Here is a 20341-nt window from a genome sequence, read left to right on the forward strand (position 1 = left end):
GTGGCTGTAAACTGTGCCTTTTGCAAATTGTTATAAAAATGAATTAAGAAGAAATTGTCAAATTTATTCATGTCAAGAATGACTATTTGGAAGTTCGCCTCCATACATGAGATTGGGTAATGTTTTCCCTCCTATCCTGGGTGAATGGGAGTTACAGGCGTCAAGCACCTTTGGAAAGTCAATGATGAATACATTGAACAAGGTTGGTGCAAGCACACAGCCCTGTTTCAGTCCTTTTGTTGTGGGGAATTTTGAGGAGAGGTGGGTGCCGCTGCCTAGTTTCACCTGCACTCAGGTGTCAGCGTGTAGAAGCAGCAGTTTCCCCCACAGTGTGCCTCTCTCTACATTGCCAAAGGCAGCACTAAAGTCAATATAATTTGGAGGCTTTTGCTGCGTCGATTATTAGAGAGATTGGGAGGATATTTGTAGATATGTTAGCCATTTTGCGGAAACCGGTCTGATTCAGTGGTATTATCTGATTCGTCTCAGCCCAGAGTGTGAGCTCCTCTAATATGGTACCCTCAAAATATTTCGCTTCTTTATCGATCAGAGCTACTAAACGATAATTATTGGGCTCGGCGTTGTCTCCCTTTCTATAGATTGGGACTATTGTCGAGCCCCTCCAAGATTCTGGTATTCTGTTTCCCTGACATGGAAACGCAGGTCCCTATTTGGCCTAAGGTATCTATCTCAGCCAGCCAGAGATCCCAGGTCTAACAACAATGTGAAGAAAGAGAGAATTTCCTTCATTCTGTGATTTGTTTTGTAAAATCTGAGGTACGGTGGCCTCAAGGAGGAGTGGTGTTCTAACTCATCTTTTGCATGGCTGCAGTGCAGAGCACACAAGTTGCTTGAGAGGCTAAAACACTATTTTATTGTAGGTGCTTGTTCAGCTACAGTTGAGTACTACATTTTAAAGTTTTTCCAGGATGAAGATAGAGACCAATGAGACTGGACTCACCAACAGATTGTAAGTTGAACACCCTTAAACCACTAGCAGAAGCTCTACGTATAACACTCTGGTATTCCGTTTTCTTCCAGGATTGCGGGGATACGATGTGTGCAACTAACAGGATTTGCAAAAGGATTCACCTATGAAATTGGTCAGACCTTTTCTGGGGAGAGTAACCATGCCTGGAATGCGGTATACCTTGATGGAAGATGGCACCTCATTGACTGCACGTGGGGTACTGGATTTATGAATAACATCAGCAATAAGTTTACCTTTGAGTAAGCAACAGTTAATTTTTCTTACTGGTCATCCTATATGTGTGGAGTGAGGTTGTCACTGCGGTCTTTCAGCAACTGCTTCATTGACATGTAATGTTAATCAAACTAATAATGACATGTCTAAGGCATAATTATTAGTGAAATAAGTTATACCTTTGGAGAGAGGAAACTAGGTCCCGATGTATCACTCCCCTTTGCAAACCAGGGATCTGCAGTTTGCACTGAGATGGTTTGAGAATCGGAATTCAATTTTTGATGCACTCTATGTACTGTCTATTCGCAGGGGGTGCAAAATGATCAACCTAATGCTTATTATTTGAGCAGGTCCATGTTGCGACCCCCTGTGAATGGCTTGCAATGGAGGTATGGAAGACTGATGAGGACAGCAGACCTCAGCTCCATCATTTGATTCCCAAATGGGGAACAAAATGCAGCGTTGTCCATTAATGGAACTGGTGCTGCTTCACTAAAAATGTTACTTGTGTGGGAAGTCATTGGGATAGCAGGAGAGGCTGCTCCTCTCGAAGATGATGTTATGACTGACAAAGGGAAAGGACCCCCAAAGAATGAATGGAGAGTGCAGTGGACCTCAGGATATCAGTTATGTAGTAATGAGTGAAACTCGTCTAGTTCAGGTGAAAAGTGGTACGGTAAGGGCCTATACTCAACTGAATTTGGTGGTAAGTGACAGGAGGAAGAATATGCTACTTACACATATGTTTGACCCCAGCTATAGGAAATGAAAAAAACTGTCACTGCAATTCAATGGCATTGTGGACGAATGAGAAAATAATTTAATGTATGAGCCGGTGACATGTAATAGTTGCCACTTCATTGCTAAAATGGATGACTATAATGTACTTAAAATGTCCCAGGGCCATGTTTTGTTAAACACTGAGGGCCTTAGAGTTTGGTGGAAGGGATACTCCATCACAAACGTGGTGTATGTTTGGATCGCCATATTAAGTGCTTTATAGCATGTGGCACTCATAATACAGCGGACAGTCTTGCCAAATTCTAAATGAGGCCCTGAGAGTCCATTGAAACATACAGGGGCAGTGATTAGAGGGTTGTGTGGACTCTTCATTACATGTGGGTGTAGTAAAGGTTATGTGAAATATGCCTGAAGATGCAGGCATTGAATTAGACCGCTTTTATGAGCATGCAGCCAAATATGTTGTAATGCATGAGACCCTTGTTGATCTGGGCTTGGATTGGCAGATTATTCTTTGTCTGACACAGCAGATGGTGAGGTTCTCTTTTCATGTTATCTGACTGTCTTTTCTTCTGCAGGTACAATGAGTTTTACTTCCTCACCCATCCTGCCCTCTTCATTGATGGTCATTTCCCAGACAACCAGAACTGGCAGCTGTTAACACCACCACTGTCACTGAAACAGTTTGAGAGCAACATCCGTCGCAAGAGTTCCTTTTATACTGTTGGACTGCTTGTGGCAAACCCGGAAACAGTCATAATTGAAACAGGTATAGGAGATATATATCACCATGTTCTTCTATGTGAGATCACACTCCACCTCACGGTAAAAATGACTAGGTTCTGCATCTGTTGTAAGCCTCTCATTGTTAAGTAAAAGTAATATCAAGGTGAAGGCATCTAGTGGCTGGCCACTCTCCTCGATGCTGAGTGCTCCACATTACTGTACCTTTGTGGGCCCGACTCTTCGATACTTAGTACCTCGAAGTCTCATGCATCCAATACATACATGTATGCAACACATACAGTCACGTGTCCAACAAATCTCCATTCATACTGTCCACAGCCTCATATCTATTATTATTTTTTTTCAGGAAGTTGAACAAATTAAGCCCTTTATTTGATAGAATGCAGGGAAGCAAAGTTATTTAAAAGTGACCAAACTGGTGCTGGCAGAAAGCAGAAGGCAGGCAGGCAGGGGAAGACCACACCAGCCTTACCCTTACAGTGCCTACAGACAATAGGAACATATGGCATTGATTGCAGGTGACTGGGAAGTGGGACCAGGACAAGGCTTGGCCAAGAATATTGTTTGTTGTTAAATTAGTCGTGGCACAATGTTGTTTTAATAAGACCCTTAGAAACATTGCCACCCTTGTTAAGGATTGCTTTTTGATAACAAAGTGTTTTTGACTCGCACCCTTCTTCAGTTTGTATTTTCATGAGATCCACTACCACCCAGTGACAGAAACCAACTTGGCTCAGATGCACACAGTATTTTATGAATGTATCTTCTGTCCCTCTATGCATAAAGGGGCCTGCTCCTGGGAAGGCATGACCTGCGTTGTGTTGGTGGCATTGAACAAGCGTTCTGATACTTAAAATACTGGTGCATAGCTAGCCATTCTCTCAAATTTGGCTTCAATGTCATTGAGATTGTGAACATATAAAGGGTGTATATTTGAAGAAGATTCACTAGGGTACAGGAAAGGATTGAACAGGCTTGAAGCGAAGAAAGTCTCGTGTATCTCTTTACTATTCCCATGACAGATTATTTATTCAATTGATGTGCTTAGGTGCTTGCATGGGCTTGGTAAATTCACTTGCCATGATGTACGCCTGTGGGCACAGGACAAAAGAGCAGTCCTAAGGAAGACCAAGCTTTACTGTTTTAGAAGCTTTAAAGCATAGCCATCTAACAAATCCTTACATATTGCTATGCTTCATGAATTTCACACTCTTTGTACTGGTGGTGTGCACAGTCAAGGAAATATTTCTCAGGGAAGCCCATCCGCTGGTTGTCAAAGCAATGAGACTATAGGCCTGATTTAGAGTTCAGTAGACAGGTTACTCCGTCACACACACAACAGATATCCCTTTCACTGTATTAGAAGTGCATTACATCCAATGGTATTTGTAAAACGGCAAACAGGAAATCTGTTGACAGACTAACCAGTCCGCTGAACTCTAAATCTGGCCCTAAACTAGATACAGTGGTCAAAGGCTGGATGACAAATGCACACTTCAATTTTGTTCACATGGAGCTAGTTTTTAGGTTGTTTTGAGTGGTTGCTGGTGGCGGGTCCGGGCACTTATTTTTGGGAGCCAGAATTTATTTTGTATTTATAGTGCATTTCTACTTTCCCAGTAGTTCCTCAAGTCTAAACAATCACATATCATATGAACCAGAGACTGACATGCAGTTTGGCATTTTTTATAGGTATCATGGATCGAAAGATTGCATTTAAACATTTTTTGCAGCAGCTGAATACCAAAAAATATAGCAAGTATATTGCACATAGTGAATTGATGAATGTCAAACATCTTCATGTAAATAGTTTATAGCTTTCTCCCACTCTTCTATGCATACTTTCCGACCTATTTCCTCAATCTATTTGTCTATGAGGAGTTAGAAATGTATCAGTGTTTGAGTTAAACATATCTATTGTACTGGAAGACTTAATTTGGGTATACTGGCAACTTGTAGATTCTCCTCAATCCATTCTCACTATCAATTGTGGTTTTAGCCTGTGTGCAAAGTAAGAGTTGATTTGAACATATTGGGAAATCTCCATCTATAGCATTTATGCCTTTGTTTGCAATCTCGTCTATCCCAAAATATCCTGGTATTCCTGTTTGTTTTATATTGGATCATTATTCTTCCTTGTAGAATACCTTTAGGAATTAGATAATTTCCCTCAGTGATCCTAACTGTGTGATTTTTCTCCTCCTTTCCCTCAAATTTAGTAACTCTGCTCTATTTGAGTAATCCATATTAAAAACATTTTAGCAATTGTATTTATGTATTTCAAGGAGTAAATTTAGCCACAACCATTTGGACTCCATGCCATCTATAAGTGCAGTTATTAAGGGAATAGTGTTTTGCTCTTTTCAGTAGTTCTGTTAATCTCACTGCAGTAGCTTAATATTGCTAATAAAAATCAGGAGATTCAAATTCACCTCCTGTTCATATCTTCGTCATTTGCTGATTTGCTTGTTCACTGTTTTATTATTTGATTGAATGCCTGATCACAAATACAAACATGTAGCATACTCAATATATCTGATTAATGATAATTAAAAATTATTTGACCTATTTTATTCAATCCACCACAATTTCGGAAAGCTTGTTCTCAAAATTCTGTTCATACCTTGCTTGTGCATTTAGATCAATCCTAAACAAGGGTAGATTTTGAAAGTTTTTTTAGGTAGATTTTACAAGCTTCTTTAGGGGTATCAATTCAAAATTGACAAATAGAATGTAGGTTTTTTACTATCCAAAATATTCAGACAATTGTCTGATTATTTTTCATATTATCTGAAAATATCGCTCTTTCTGGTAACTAACTACTTGCAGTGTTTGGATTTACATGTTGCCTCGAATAATTTTGGCAAGTAGATTAATAGGTAGAAAATAAAAGCAGAGCTCAAAGCAACCTCTGCCTTTCCCCCATAAGATTGAAAATTCCTTAGTTTTTCATGGTTAATCAGTAAAGTTGCCAAGAGCCCTCTTAACACATTTTGGTGGGTATTATTTTTTATATAGGACAGCACACAAAACAATCTTTCATTTAACCTTATTAAACAAAACCTGCTTTGGCATCAATAATGACAGTCAGCAAGGGTGGGAAATGTTGGTAGTAACATTATGTACTAAGATTAATACCATTGCTGTACTCTCCAATTTGGGGTAAATATTTGTTGTTGGAGACTAGCCCCTTCTGTTGAGTTGAATGCATCCATTTGAGAAGCAGGTATAAGAAAAGGAAATCAGAAATAAGTATGAATTAATTGCTTTTGACTTTTAAGAGATTTAAACATACTGCTGTTTGCATGATTGCTTCTGATAGGACTAGACAAAAGACAGATGTTTATCCTTCATAAAGTACAAAACTAAAATTCTAGTACATTTTCAGTAAGGACCAGGAGCTATATCACTTGGTTTATTGCTACCTTTGTCTCTTCAATTGCAATGTCTTGATTGGTTTTCAGCTGCGTGGCTTCATCTAAAAATATATATAATCGTTTTGAAGGTAGTCAGTCAAACAAGCTTTATTCGACATAATCATCAAAGCATTACATATATAAATTTGTTATATAAGAATAGAGTTAAAATGTATACAGAAGTTTAAAACAAGGAATTCATTATAGTAATAATTAAAAATAATCAGGTTAAGATACATCAAGTATTCAGGTATAAAGTACATTTTCAAAGACCTACCCCTTTACATTTTTGTTTCTAATAATCCAGGCCCATCCTAAATATTTCGCCACAGCTATATATATTACAGGGCTTGGGTTTCTACAGATGATTCTAGTAGCCACAATTCCACTCCGAGTGCCTAATAACTTAGCCATGGGTCGCAGCAGACTCTGCGCGGGGCAGAGTAGGCCGGACAAACAAAGAGTAAGAGGCTAACTGTTTCTTTGAACATCTGGATGTGAAAGATCTGACAGGTATACTACCAATTCTCAATTGAAAGTAAAGTTTTCTGTCCAGTGGCTTTGTTACGTCGTCCCAGAATGTCTCGAAACGAGTTTCATCCTTGAACTCCATAAACACCCCTGTTAGTGAGAGTGGGGGAATGGTCCTAAAGAGTTTCGAAGATATCATCTCCCAGTACAAGCCCTTAATGACCTTTTTCGAGGGAAACACAGCATTGGTTGGGTCTTCCCATGTCTCCGCCAGACCCAGCTCTCTGAGCACCGCTCTAATTCCCCAGAGACATTTTATCCGGTGAAAGACGTCACTTTTAATAATGTCAAGGAGTCCAATGGCGAATATTTTCAACTCCGGCGTTACCCATATTCGTCTCCAGTACAATACAGGTTGGAGATTTGCAATAATCTCAATTGGTTTCATGCATAGGTCCTGTAAGACCGGGCCCATGGGGGTACTGTGTGGAGCATGACAAGGTTTTGTAGGAACCTGTTTTCAGAGGCCGTTAGCTTACTTAGGTTCCCGTGTCCCCACATCTCAACCCCATTAAGTGCTGCACTCACGGCCTTTGCATTATAGACCGTAACTGCAGGTGCCATCTGTTTTGTCAGGGACTTTGCATGTTCGCGGGTCAATGCCCCTGCGATTTGCCTATGCTTAAGAGTGGCCAGGTCAACCTGTTCGTTCCATTGTAGGTCATGTTGGATGGTAACACCTAGATATGAAAACGATTTTACTTGCTCCAGGGGTAAGTTATTCATCAGCACTTTTCCTCTGAATAACTTGTGTTGGTTAAAAGACATAAATTTGGATTTTGAGACGTTAATTTCCAGGCCATGGTCAGTGCAGTATGTTTCGAAGATCCCAAGTGCTTTTTGCAGACCACTTGGAGTCTTAGAAATAATAAGACAGCCGTCGGCAAACATTAAGATTGGTATTTTGGCGCCTGCTAAAATTAAAGGTAGTAGTAATTATTTTGTTAGAATCCCTATGTAACTCTTTATAATTAGCAAAAAATGCAATCTAATTTTTTTGGGTAGTATCCACAGTAGTTTAGAGGATTACTGTTTTGGCAATTTTTATCTAACACTGTAAGGCCTTTTACCTGTACTATTTTATCTCTCTATTCTTATTTTTGTTTTCCCTTTTTCTCTCTCTTGAAGACTTCTTCATAAAATGTATAAAACTCAGTGTGGGTTGGTCTTTCAGAATCACTTCTAGAGTCTCTGTTTTTTCATTTAGGGCCAAGTATGAGTTTCAAACTAGTTTTCCATTTGTTCTAACTACCAATTGTGTATTAATGTTTTCGTATTTTTGTCTCTCAATCAACTGACAAAAATGCCTCTACATGTTAGTGAATCCTGTTCAATTGTATATCAAGCAAGGTTTTCATATTGTATAAAAACAAGTCCCTAAAGTCTTTGTATGATTGATAAATTCTCCATTGAGAACTATTCTTTGTCCCTTCATTTATCATAGGTCCTTCCTTCAAATATATGTACCTTTAGCGCTAAAGTTGCATAATCATAAGGTTCAAGCATGTATCAATTAGGTAGTTTTATCTTTCACTTCACAGCTAGCAATACAGTTTGTAGGTGCTATAGGTGTGAGGTAAGGTAAGGTAAATTTATTATGCATGATTAATTAAAACCGTTGCATTCAGAACGTTAAAGGTAAATTTAAAAAATATTGCATTAGTAGAACAATTTAAGATAAAATACAAGGTTAAAAATGCTTTGGTTTTGTGTTTAAAAGACATAGAATTGTTACAAATGTGTTAGCACTGCTGGCGCAGATGATGAAGGCCTGTGTAAAGTCAATTATGGAAACGTTCTTGGTTGTCCAGTGATGTGGTCTAGATCTACATCTTAGACTCTCTGTAATAGTCTTAACTGTTGGCAGCAGGTTTTTTCAGTCTCAGTGCTGTCAGATCGAAGAATTTTCTAAGGCTGCATCTAGAAGGTGCTGGAGACCTATCGGAGTGCTACTGATCAGCACTAGGTCATCGGCATAGAGTAGGTTTGTCAGTTTCATGCCACCTAGCTTCGGGACTTGTGAGGTGCAAGCATCCAGTTCTGCTGGCAGGTCGGCCAGGAAGAGGCTAAAAAGCAATGGGGTGAGGACGCATCCTTGCTTGAAACCCTATGTGGTCATGATTTTGTTTGAGACATGCTTTCCAGTGCCTAGTTTGATTCTTATCCATGTTTCGGTATGCAGCTGTATGAGTTGGTCTAGGAGAAATGGAGGTATCCCCCATTCCTTCAGCTTTTGCCAGAGCTTGGATCGGTCGACATGGTCGAAGGCTGCTGAGTAATCTATGAAGCCAAGGTATAGGGGATATTTACCTTGCTTTGCTGCATCCATGAGTATGGTTCAGGCCAGAATGTTGGTTATGGTTCCTTGCCCTTGACAGAAACCTGTTTGTGTTATTGGTATTATGTTGTTTCGTGTGGACCAAGCAACCAAGACTTTGAGTATAATCCCTGCATAGTATTTTGCTTCGGTGTCTATAGGCTATCAGGCGATAGTTGTTTGGATCAGATTTTGCTCCTTGCTTAAATATAGGACTGATGATTGAGCCTCTCCATGGCTCTGGGATTGCTGTAGTTCTTAATGCCTGCCTATTACTGGGTCTAATGCATTGCTCCAGAATTCAGAGTCCTGTTTGTATAACAACTGAGGTATGTCATTTGGGCCTGGTGCTCCTGCCCGTCTGCTTCTAGATATTTGCTTGCTTATTACTTCGACTAGAGTTTCTTTTTGCATGTCTCCTGTACAGGATGGGCGGTCGTGACTTGAGGGGAGAGCTGCCTCTAGCTGCGGCGGATTAGGCGGTTCGATGCCCATATCATTTAGACGATTGTTATTACTTCCCACCCCAATTAGGTTTGTTGTGTCAACATACATTGGTGAAGCCAATGCTACTGCTGATTCCGGTTCATGATCTTTGAAGTGTTTAAATAAATGGTCTGTTCAGGTGGCTTCAGTGATATTGGAGTTGATTCCATGATGATTGGAATGCTGCAGTTTGTTTACTGATTGCCAGAATTTGGCACTGTTTTTCAGATTTGCAGCGTGTATAAGTTTCGCCCAAAGATCGTTGTCCTTTGTTCTTTTTTTCACCCATCTCCTTCGTTTTAGTGAGGTCTTTAGCTCACGGAGTGTTCGCTGCAGTCTCAGATTGGTTGGAGATTTGCGTTGTTGATTTAGAGTGCTATTTATAGTTTGCTTTCTTTTTTTAGTGATAGGGCTATTTTGTGAGGTGATAGTTGCAGCTGCCACTTTCCGTTGTTTCCAGCCGTTGCTATGTGAGAATTTGTCACCTAGAGTTTTGACAAATATTTCCCAGCTTTCTGTTGGTTGTATTGAATTGACTTGACCTTGGTTGTATAAAGCTTTGGCTCCTTCTGCTATTTCATCTACATTGTTGGAGTTGCCCCTTATTCTTTTTAGGTTAGATGTTTCCTTCAGCAAGATGGAATTGCGAATTTCAGGGGTTTGGCTTGGTCTTATTTGAAGACTCAATTCTTGTGGGAGGTGGTCACTAAGTAGGTTGCTGCCGATCTTGAAGGTGGCGATTTTGTTGAACAAAGTCAGAGTTGTGAAGGTGAAGTCTATATGTGATGATATGGTAGATGAGTGGTACGTGGCTGCTGGTGGACTGTCGCCCTTAAACCGTCCGTTCAAGGCTCTCATATTTAGGAAGTCTAGGCCCCTTAGTAAGTTCTTTGCAACCCTAGATGGCTTGATGGACTGAATTTGGCCTTGTGTTGTTATTCCCCATGCGCTTGAGAGTTCAAGTGCTGAATATTCTTCCTTAGTGTATCCTAAGACGGGCATGTTGAAGTCGCCAGCCAGAATAATGAGGTCTGTTAATTCTTGTTCCATTACTCTCCGCAACTCTAATAGCAGCTCCTAAGCTGCCTTTGATTTTTGTTTTGGGTGCATGTAACCTTTTATTAATATAATATCCTGTTTGGACTAATTAAATTTGAGTGTTAACTTTGTGGCTTGGAAGCCGCTTGGTGTTGTCGAATGTATGGTAACAGGGAGTAGCTCACTTATTTTGGTTATTGAGGCAAGAAGTTGTAAGCCCCCTGTTACAAAGTATAATTGTAGTCACGAGGTAAATCCAAGTAGAGGTTAATTTATAAGTTACAAGATGATAGTTGTAGGTTACAAGCTGATTGATGGTTGGCTCAAGATCAGTACATAGCCAGTTCATGGCCCCACCAGGAGCTGCATCTTCACAACTCAGCCCACTCTCTCCAACAGTCATTCTTCCAGTCCACCAGGCATACCAACATTCCACACTGTCATCACGCATTCTAAGGTTCCATACATACACACATGCATACTGGCTGAGCAGCTGTAAATGCAAGCACAACACCCCCAAGCGGCAGCCAAAGGCAGATTCCTTTGTCGCCGGGAGTAAGAGGTCTAGCCTTGCAGGTCAAATGGCTTATCTTCCCAGGTCTCTTGTAGCAGGATTATGTAAAAGGAGGCCAGGTATTTTATGAACTCTTGGTCTTGCTTTTTGGAGGCTAGGCCGTTAATGTTTCATGCACATACCGCAATTCCAGCGCGTTCTATTTTTGAAAGCGTTGCTGTGTCTGATGCCTGTCATTTTGGACAAGCCAGTGTTATTTGCCAATGTATCCCAGTCCAATTGTGAAGCGTTGAAGGGGACAATGAGTTTGTGGGGCCATGGGTCGATTGCAGTGCGATTGTCAAATTTGCCTCAGTTGTTGTGCCTGGTTCTCTGCTTCTTGCTCCTTTCAAGACTGAGTAAGTCGTCTGGCATGAGTTACTTCTGCTTTAAGAAAAGGAGTAGGTGTGAGGAAGCATATTTGTACCATTTTAATACCCCTTGATTTTTTTTTAAATGTTGGACCTCTAATATTTAAACCTGTGTTATGATTGAGTCTGCCAAATCAAGGTAAACTTCTGTTAAAATGACTGAGTAATAACTGCCAATATCCATCTTTTAACATACGTTCCCCTGCTGTGCAGCTGGGTTAAGAGGCTCTGTTCTGGTTACAGATGTGCACACATGTGCAGGCTGAGCAAGGAAGACTACTTTCTGACTCAGCCTGGTATCTGTGCACAGAAAGTCTGTTGCAGAGGAGAAAAGGAGACAGTGAATAAATTGGTTAGGGCCTGGGAAGGCCTTAACATTTAGTAGTGCATCAAACAAGAAACATCCCAAACGTTTTAAGTCTGTAGTGTTTCACTATAATCACACTTTGGGTGAAAATTTGTGCATAACACTAATTTTCAAATGGCTCAACGTAGACATATGATCAACAAGACTTTCACAATGTTTAAAAAGGTCCTTAGTGCAAATAAAATATCAATCTGGCCACATTTGAGCTACTTCCTTTACTTTGATTGTGCCATATTTCTCTGAGCCACCCGTAATGAGTTTCAGGTTTTGAACAACCCTGCTAGTCCAAGTTAATTACTTTTTTGGAGAACTAGTAGTTCAAAGCCACCCTTAAAACCAATCGCATTAACCTTCTCCTGGTGGAGAAAGAATAACAGGAGAAGTCTATATTGGGTGATTAGCAGACTCTAACTATCTCTGTGAGAAGGACATGCCCCAGCTTGTCAAAGAGGGAACAGGCAGAACTCTGGCACCAGTCACACAGGAGTTGCTTTTAAGTTTAAGGGGGAATAAACCCGTTTTTCAGTGTCATTCAGGAGCAAAGCTAAGATAAAATGAGAGCTTTTGCAGACTGCATTTTGTTCTGCCATTGTGAAAATACAAAGGATGCTCTGCATGGTGGTGGGCCAGCATGTGGCTACTCCTAGGACCTGTGTGTCAATGGTGGGGGGGGATGATATTTCATTTATGGATTGACCAGAGATGTCACCTTTTACACAACACCACCTCCTCTATTAAACCCTTGCATAAGGGAGATACTTTGAAAGAAGAGACTAGATGAGGAAGGAAGTACCCACCATGTGGATAAATCCTTGTCAGGAGAGGACCTGTGCTTCTTGGGACTGTAGACTGTTTGCAGGGAGATTTGCACTGATTCTCTCTGGTAGACAGCAAAGGGTGGACATGCTGGGATCATGGAGGAGATGGATACCTGAAAATTCTGTGGACCAGTTCTGACTGGGCTGCATAGTGATAGGGCATCCTGGACTCAGCCACACACAAGTTCCTGCAAGTGGCCAGGAGGATTTGACACCTAGAGAGTGCAAGCAGGTGGCATAGTCTGCCTATGGGGTGCCACTGCTGAGAGTCTTCAGGCCAGATTGGTGGAAGTTGGGTGAAGGAAGGCATCTCCCTGAGGTTGTTCCACAAAAATGGTGTTAAGCTCCATAAAATCACAAATACTCCTTGTGACTGGAGCATGCCAACGGGGCAGAAATCAAAAAAGCCCACCCCAATTGGCCAATTGGAGCTCGAGAAATCTACCCTTGTTGCTGCTTCTTATCTGTGGCCTACCCAGTTAGTGTCTGACATTCTCAAGACCGCTAAAACAAGAACAGTGCCCAGAGGTTAATATAATATATCTTTAGAGAGGGTCGATGCCCAAGGCAGGCAGACAGAATTTCAGAGCATTGCATTTGGCTGCAGCCATATATGCTGAGGAGAGTTCCCAGGACTGCTAAGATGGAGTGAAAGCAGCGCGCTTTATGTGCTGCAGAGATAGAAGGTAGCAGCACCCAAAAAAGTCTTAGGGAAAGGAGCAAAACAGAGGTAATGGGCCAAAAGTCTGGCAAAAACAATGAAAAAGGAAAGGAAACCAAGGAAGCAATTGCACGATATATATCTATATGTATACTAATATAATAAAGAGAGAGCCCAAACCTTTGAGGTGGGTAATCTCAGTAACCACAGCACCAATCACAACACCCAATACTGCGTTGGAAGGGGCAGTTGCAGCAGTAGGACATAGGCTATGCAGACGCCCACCATATACATTTAAAAGGTAAAAGAACCATGCCAGCAAAGTAGTCCCTTGTGGGCGTGTCTGCGTTGTGCTGTTAGCGTGTCCTGGGGGCGTGACAAACGCTGGGGACGTGTGATACTTTCCGCCCTTCATGCCATGTCTCATATCGTGTGCTAATCCCACCCTGCTCCCTTTAAATACCCTTGCACCCCATAATCATAACCCACCCTTACTCCTTAAAATACCCCAACACCCTTAAACACTAGCCCATCTTAACCCTATAAATATACCCTGTACCCCAACACCCAAACCTATCCCTAAACCCTAAAAATACCCCTGTACCCCAAAACCCAAACCTATCCCTGAACCCTAAAAATACCCCTGTACCCCAAAACCCACCCTGAACCCTAAAAATGCCCCTGTATCCCAAAACCCAAACGTAGCCTTGAACCCTAAAAATACCCCTGTACCCCAAACCTAGCCCTGAATCCTAAAATACCCCATGCACCCCAAAACCCAAACCCAGCCCTGAACCCTAAAATATCCTTGAACCCCATAACCCAAAACCCACCCTGAACCCTAAAAATACCCCTGTACCCCAAAATCCAAACCTATCCCTGAACCCTAAAAATACCCCTGTACCCCATCACCCAAAACCCAGCCCTGAACCCTACAAAAATTATAATCTAATAAAATAAATGACAAAATAATAATAAATAAAAAATACCCCTGAACCCCTAAAACATATACCCCACCCATAAAATACCCCGAACCCCTAAAACATATACCCCAACACCCCCAAACTAAAACCATATACTTACCTTAAACTTAAATATTAAAAACACATGCTTTTACCATTCATGCTTTTACAACGAATTTCGTTGTAAAAGCATGCGTGGTAAAAGTATATAAGATATAATGCCATGCGTTATAATTGCATTGCGGAGTGATGGTAGTTTCGTTGTAAAAGTATGCGGAGTGATAGTATGCGGGATGAAAGATTCGTTGTAAAGTTGTTTTACCCTTTACTGAAGGTGCCAAGCACTGTGCTAAACTGGTAGTGATTCCAGGAGGGCAGGAGTCTAGTGAGAAACCTGATTTCGCTAATGACAACCAATTCTGAACTTCTTCCACAGAACAGAGTTCAAAAGCCTCCAAAGAAGCTTTATCAGCCAGATGAGGTTGTTTCAATTCCAGTATCTTATCTAGATGCTGAAGGCATACTGGAAAGCTTTTATAAATGGTATTTATTTTATTTTCAAAAAATGTTGGCAATCAAATCACAAACATTCTGTGCCTCAGCGATAGAATTAGAGCAGGCACAAGGTTTCACAAAGCTATTTAGCATGATATATAGCTCCTTAGAGGTATTTTGGAGATGATCTAACATTTCCTAATTGTTTTTATCTGCTTATGGTAGCTCAAAGCCTCTCTCGATATGCTGCTTTATCACTATGAGATTTCGTAGCCCGCCCGCCAACGCCTTTCTAGTTGCTTACAAACTCTTCAGATGTATTCACAGTAGATTAAGTTGGGAGAAAATTGTAGAATCTTTTACAAATTCAAATCAGTGAAAAGAAGGACAAAACGTTGATGCCTCTATAATCTGTGCAAAGGTGCAATTTAATAATGTTCTTGGGAATGAAGAATAAGCAAGCAGTGGGATCTCTTGTGAATGAGGAGTTCATTACCAAGGTTTATGCGGGGATAGTTTTGTTAATTCTCTTTTTCGGGTGTGGAACGGATATGGATACAGGCAAGGGGACAATAGCAACAGGCGTAAGTCTGTTGCACAATCACAGATGCAATTTGATAGAATGATCCAGTCTCGAGGTCCTGCACACAAATACAAGTTTCTTAGCCAGCACATGAGAAGTACTGTAAATAGGAAGCATTTCCAAAGCCTTGAAGTGCATTCTATTTCAGCATAATTAGAGATGCGTATATGAATAATGTTGTGTACACTACGCTGAACTCAGAAACATTGTCTTTGCTCCCTAAATAATGGGCAGCTGCCGCAGTGAAAACTATGAGATTCCCAGGTTCAAAGCTACACATGGAGCTGCAACGTCAGAGAATTTTTTTTTATAAACATTATATTTTGGTTAGTTCAAAACAGTTCAACGCGTTTCAATAACCAGTAACTTCATCTAAGGTAACAACAAGTTGTTAAAATGCTTTCCGTATTTACAGATTATTAAATTCTTACTCCTAATATCCAAATTCCCTTGACTCTTATATACATTGAGCCTATGTATACTAATGACATTTTCAAAGATGATCCTTTTTAACTTTGCTACAATATTTACAGTGTAACATAACATATCCTTAGGATTGAGCCATGTTTGCCTCTGTCGCTGACAGAGCAATACACTTGTCAGTCATTTCATATGCACTCCGAAGGTCTAGATGTCATATAATATCATATCATATAAATTAGTCTCAGTTTCAGGACAAGCATTATTGAAATGGTATCAGATAGTCCATCGACTATATAATAAATGAGGTAATGAAAGGTGATGTGAGTAGGATCTCTTCATTGCATGTTTTGCAATATCAGCTTCTTTGCTTAATGCACAAAGTTCACGTTAATAGAGTTTCAAAAGGGGTTGATTTTGCTGACATAGCAGTTAGATAAAAGCCATCTTCTATCAGAAATTAGACTATTATGAAAAGAAATGAAAGCATTCATCTTCCTTTATTATTCCAATAGGGAATAATACCGATTCGCTTCTGGAATTTGTCACGAGACATCTGTCTGGTGACTGGCATAGAGGCACCTCTACCAGCAAGAGATTCACACAGATAGGTCTGTGGAAGTCTGCGCCCTGCACGCATGACCCTACTACACTGTTAAAGGTAAGACTGGGTGTTTTCACCTTAAGCCCTGCCATGCTTAGGGTACCCATCAATAGGGATGTCACCTTACCCTCTCCCATCTCGACATAGGTGGTGGGGGAGCAGTCAGAAGCCTCTCTGACCCCACCTCACCCTGTGATGAGTTTGGAGAGGGCAAGGTGAAAAAGCATGAAACCAAAAGCTGAGGCCTATGTGTCATGACACAGAACCCAACTTTCAGTTTTCTACCTCAGTGCCTAAGGTGGGAGGGAGCTGTAGTCCTGCCCCAGGGGTCTATTCAGCTCCCACAGCTGAAGCGGACCAGTACAAGCAGTTGGTGAACGTAAGGTAAATACAATTCTCAAATGCTGTAAATGTGTGTGAGAGGGAGAGTTAATGTGTGTATATGTGAGCATTTGTGCATAAAAGTGAGAGAGAGTGAGTGATGGGGAGTATGTGAGACTATCTGAGAGTAACAGTGTCATCTTGAGTAAAAGTGAGAGAGAATAAGTGAGAATTAATTTAGAATGAGAGAGTGAGTATGAATAAGTGCAAGTCAGTTTGAGTGTCTGCAACTGAAATAGTGAGAGTGTGAGTTTATTGGGAATGCTTTTTAGTGAGTCAATATAAATAACCATAAGTGAGTTAGAGTGTTAGTCAGAGTGTGTGTTCATCTTTTTTTTTAAGAGTGAGTGAGAATAAGAGAGAATGATTGAGAGTGAGAATAATTAAGGTTGAGAATCATAGAGAGAATGAGTGAAAGTAAAAGTGACTTTTTAATCCATAGCTGGTAGGGTCCTACTAGTATTAGGTGAATTCTCTTATTCCAATAGCTCCCTCCAAATACTTGATCAGTGCAAGCCACACCAGAAACATATTATCTTAGTCAACTAATTTACAATAGATTTAAAGTTAGTCGTTTAGATATGTCTACTTTTGATGAGATGGAGTCCAATATAATCAGGAAACACTGAAATATTGGATTTGGCAAAGGTTAGAGCCAATTCCTGACCTATGCTTCAAATGTACAACACCCTACATTCCTCTTGCAATATATCTATATTGGATCCAGCTCACGAGGCATCCACGTTTTTCATAAGGTCTGGAGAGTGCATCTGGATCAGAAAGAAATTAGAAGTACAAACTATGGACGCCAAGCTTCTTAATTAAACACTCAAGCACTGCACAAAACCAATTAGCGTGAAGTATAGTGTCCTGCCAACTAAGTAGCTGCAAATATTTATAGAAATTACGGATACTTGGAATTACAAGCTGTTGCTGCAAGTCTGAGACTGATGTAAAATGACCGAATAAAAACCAGTTGACCCAGCATTGTGACACATTGCTTGCTTGTGACTATCTGTCAACCTGGTTCGGAGGATAAACACTTTTGACGATTATTCGAAACCAGCATATAATAAACCCAATCTGGTATATTTCCAAACTTCTAAAAAAGATTTCAAATAAGTCAAGTCAAGTCAATTTATTGTATAAAATTAATAAAAATTATTACAAAATACATTTGGATCATTGTTAAAATATTAAGCAAATATTAAATGATTAATTAAAATGAATAATCCATTCAGATAATCTGAGCTCATATATTTTGATGTGGTATTGTAGTTCCTTGTTACGCTTGTTGTAGGAGTGATTGGACTGACTTCATGTATTTAACCCCCCTACATGCCAACATGGGAGATGATCCATCTTTACCATCGAATTACAGCTTGCCTGCATGTTCGGATGTTCAGTTTGTTAAAAATTGACTTTAAAAGCCGTCTCCTCAAATCCGTAAGTGCCGGCAAGCACATAGTAAGTGGGTTAAAGTTTCATTTTGATATCCACATAGGCGACAATTAGGGTCAGCATGACTACCTTTCCAAGATGGTAGCAGGTCCTTTGAAAAATGTAGGCCCAGTCGATGTTCTATGTTTCCAGATAAGACTGTGGCTTTACCCCTAAGTATGAGTTTATCACGGTCCACCCGTGTCGTCGTTTTGCGGTAGTTATTTTGTCTTCCAGATAGGATTCCCATTTGACAGCATTATTTATAATCTTGTCAAAGCTATTTCTGTCTGGGGTCGAATCCCATGTTGCTTCGAGTCCTATGCCATTCAAGGATTGGGACAAAAAATCTCCCCAACTGTTTGGCACATGCTGTTTTTGCTGGGTGATGATTTCTCTCCAACACAGGTTATCCAGTGAGCCGTCTTCAGACATACGTAGTTTATGACAGAGTTTCACAAAAGTTCCCATACTGTGGAATTTCTGATTGAGCAGACCGAATTCCAAACGAACCTGCGCTGGTGATGCTGATTTTGGAAGGTTTAGAGTTGCCTTATACACCTTTGTTTGTAGGCGGTTTAACAGCCCCGCTTCTTTGCCACACCAGGTGACCAGTGGGTAGAGTTGGCGCTTTTATCACTTTCAGAAGGTGTGTATAGTTTGGGCAGTTTAATTTTTTTTGTAGTTGCCGGTATGCGTAAATCAGGGATTGTGCTTTTGCCTTTAGGTATAGTTTATGTTCTTTGTTCGTTACTCCTCGCCCCAATTTCAGTCCTAGGTACTTATATGATGTTTCCTCCTTTATTGGGGTACTGTTTGCGTACCATTTAAATGTTTGCTTTTTCGGGTCCACAATGCGTATCACTTTGGTTTTGTCATTATTCAATTCCAACCGTTCGTGTTCCAAATAAATTACCAAATTATTGATCATCCTTTGCAGGCCGATTGGCGTTTGACTCAGAACAACGGTGTCGTCCGCATACTGCAGGAAGGGGATCGGCGTTTTTGACAAGTATGGTGGATGGCCTTCCCCGACCTCCAAGTGACTGACTTAGTCTGCCATATAAAGGTTATTTAAGCTTGGGGCCAGTACGCAGCCTTGTTTTAAGCCCTGTTGTGTATTAATTTCAGCCGTGATGCTGCTTCCATCTCCCAATTTAACTTGTGCCCAGGTGTTACTATACAAGCTTATAATTGCCTCCAATAGGTTCTTCGGAAGGCCCCATGTTCTTAATTTTTCCCATAGTCGGGTTCTATTCACCCTGTCGAAAGCTGCGCGTAGGTCTATAAAACAAGCGTATAGTTTCGTCTTCCTTTTTTCTGCTTTTTCCTTCAGGAGAGCCAGGGTTATCAGATTTGTTAGTGTACCGGTCCTTAGCCGAAACCCCGTTTGGAACATTGGTATTATTTTTTTATCTTCCATCCAGTCTTGAAGGTGTGACAGTAAGCATGACCCATATAGTTTTGCCTCTACATCCATCAGCGATATCAGCCTATAATTCCCTGGCTCGTTGTGATCACCTTGTTTGAGTCAAATCCAAGAAATTTTTATTTGTTTTGGTACTCAATTGGGGACCACAAATTTTAAAAATTGCACACAGTTTGTTATACAATTCAATACATTTTCAATGAAGCTTTTAAAAATGTATATATTTTATAACAAACAAATTCGTTCGGCGGCCTTTTGCATATTAATAGAAAATCTTTAGCAGTGACTATCCTACATGTCCGATAAATTGGATCAAGGCATGTTAACCGTGCATTTACAACTTTGACATTTGGGCATATAAATAAGAGATGCTCAAGATTCTGGTTACCCCCCTGACAGAGTGAACATAGCGGAGAACTGTCTGGTCTCCAAGTTGAGGTAAAGGTTAACACGGGTAAAATACCCAGACGCAACATCGCAATAGACCGCCTTGCACCGTGTGTAAGAGAATAGTCTAAGTTAGGCTGTTCATGCTTGTATTCCAGAGACTTAGCATAAGATTTATACACAGGTAAATTAGTACAGTGTAAGTGGTCAAGCTCAAAACTCAATTTGGGGGTAAAGTTTTTTAGAAAAAGTTTGAGTTGTGCCGGTGTCCAAGATAACAAAATTTCAGAGCTAATTTTTGCTAAGTGAAATTCCGCTGTCATATTTCTGGAAAAGATAAAATGAGAGGTGTCCTTATCAAATGTCTCGATCTTTAACAGGCATCGTAAA

General features: G+C 40.5%; 1 protein-coding gene across 1 annotated transcript in view; it reads left to right on the plus strand.

Moving 5' to 3' along the window:
- Nucleotides 1-20341, plus strand: part of LOC147683540 (uncharacterized) — a 250716-nt gene that overhangs the window by 188424 nt on the left and 41951 nt on the right. Inside the window, exons 9-10 of the mRNA XM_086943932.1 lie at nucleotides 1042-1230; nucleotides 2524-2714. Coding sequence (XP_086800058.1) covers nucleotides 1042-1230; nucleotides 2524-2714 — 380 coding nt within the window. The remainder of the gene's footprint in view (nucleotides 1-1041; nucleotides 1231-2523; nucleotides 2715-20341) is intronic.

The sequence above is a fragment of the Lissotriton vulgaris genome, chromosome 11 (genome assembly GCF_964263255.1).
Source record: "Lissotriton vulgaris chromosome 11, aLisVul1.2, whole genome shotgun sequence".
Classification (NCBI taxonomy): domain Eukaryota; kingdom Metazoa; phylum Chordata; class Amphibia; order Caudata; family Salamandridae; genus Lissotriton; species Lissotriton vulgaris.